The 413-nt window shown below is 69.7% G+C and overlaps 1 protein-coding gene across 1 annotated transcript in view; it reads right to left on the reverse strand.

Moving 5' to 3' along the window:
* The window catches only part of HSD11B1L (hydroxysteroid (11-beta) dehydrogenase 1-like), a 4,151-nt gene that overhangs the window by 1,274 nt on the left and 2,464 nt on the right, over nt 1-413 (reverse strand). Inside the window, exons 4-5 of the mRNA XM_015564302.1 lie at nt 204-297; nt 4-88 (exon numbers count right to left, since the gene is read on the reverse strand). Coding sequence (XP_015419788.1) covers nt 4-88; nt 204-297 — 179 coding nt within the window. The remainder of the gene's footprint in view (nt 1-3; nt 89-203; nt 298-413) is intronic.

Genomic DNA, 413 nt, shown 5'->3' on the forward strand with positions numbered 1-413 from the left:
CGCGGCTCCCGCTGCAGGGCGCCAAAGAAACTGTCCAGCGCGAACTTGGCCGCGGAATAGGGACTGGAGAAGGACGCGGGCACACGGCCTGGGGGGAGGGGGCGGGAGGGTAGCGGCTGGGCTGCCACACGCTACGCCCCCTCCTCGAGGTCACCTTCCAGCCCCATCCAGGCTCTCCCCTCTCCCCGCCCCGCGTCACGCACCGAGCAGCGAGGACACCACCACCAGGGAGCCCTTGCTGTCCGTCAGGCTGGGCAGCGCCAAGGAGGTCAGTTGCACGTAACTCAGGAGGTTCACCTGGAGGCGGCGGCTGGGAGTCAGGCCGCAGGCCCAGAAGGTGGAGGCCGGGGCTGGTCAGGGGTGGGCGGAGCCAAGGCCTAGAGAGGTGGAGCCTGTAGGCAGGAGCCCAAAGA

This window comes from Myotis davidii, unplaced genomic scaffold (genome assembly GCF_000327345.1).
Source record: "Myotis davidii unplaced genomic scaffold, ASM32734v1 scaffold341, whole genome shotgun sequence".
Lineage (NCBI taxonomy): Eukaryota > Metazoa > Chordata > Mammalia > Chiroptera > Vespertilionidae > Myotis > Myotis davidii.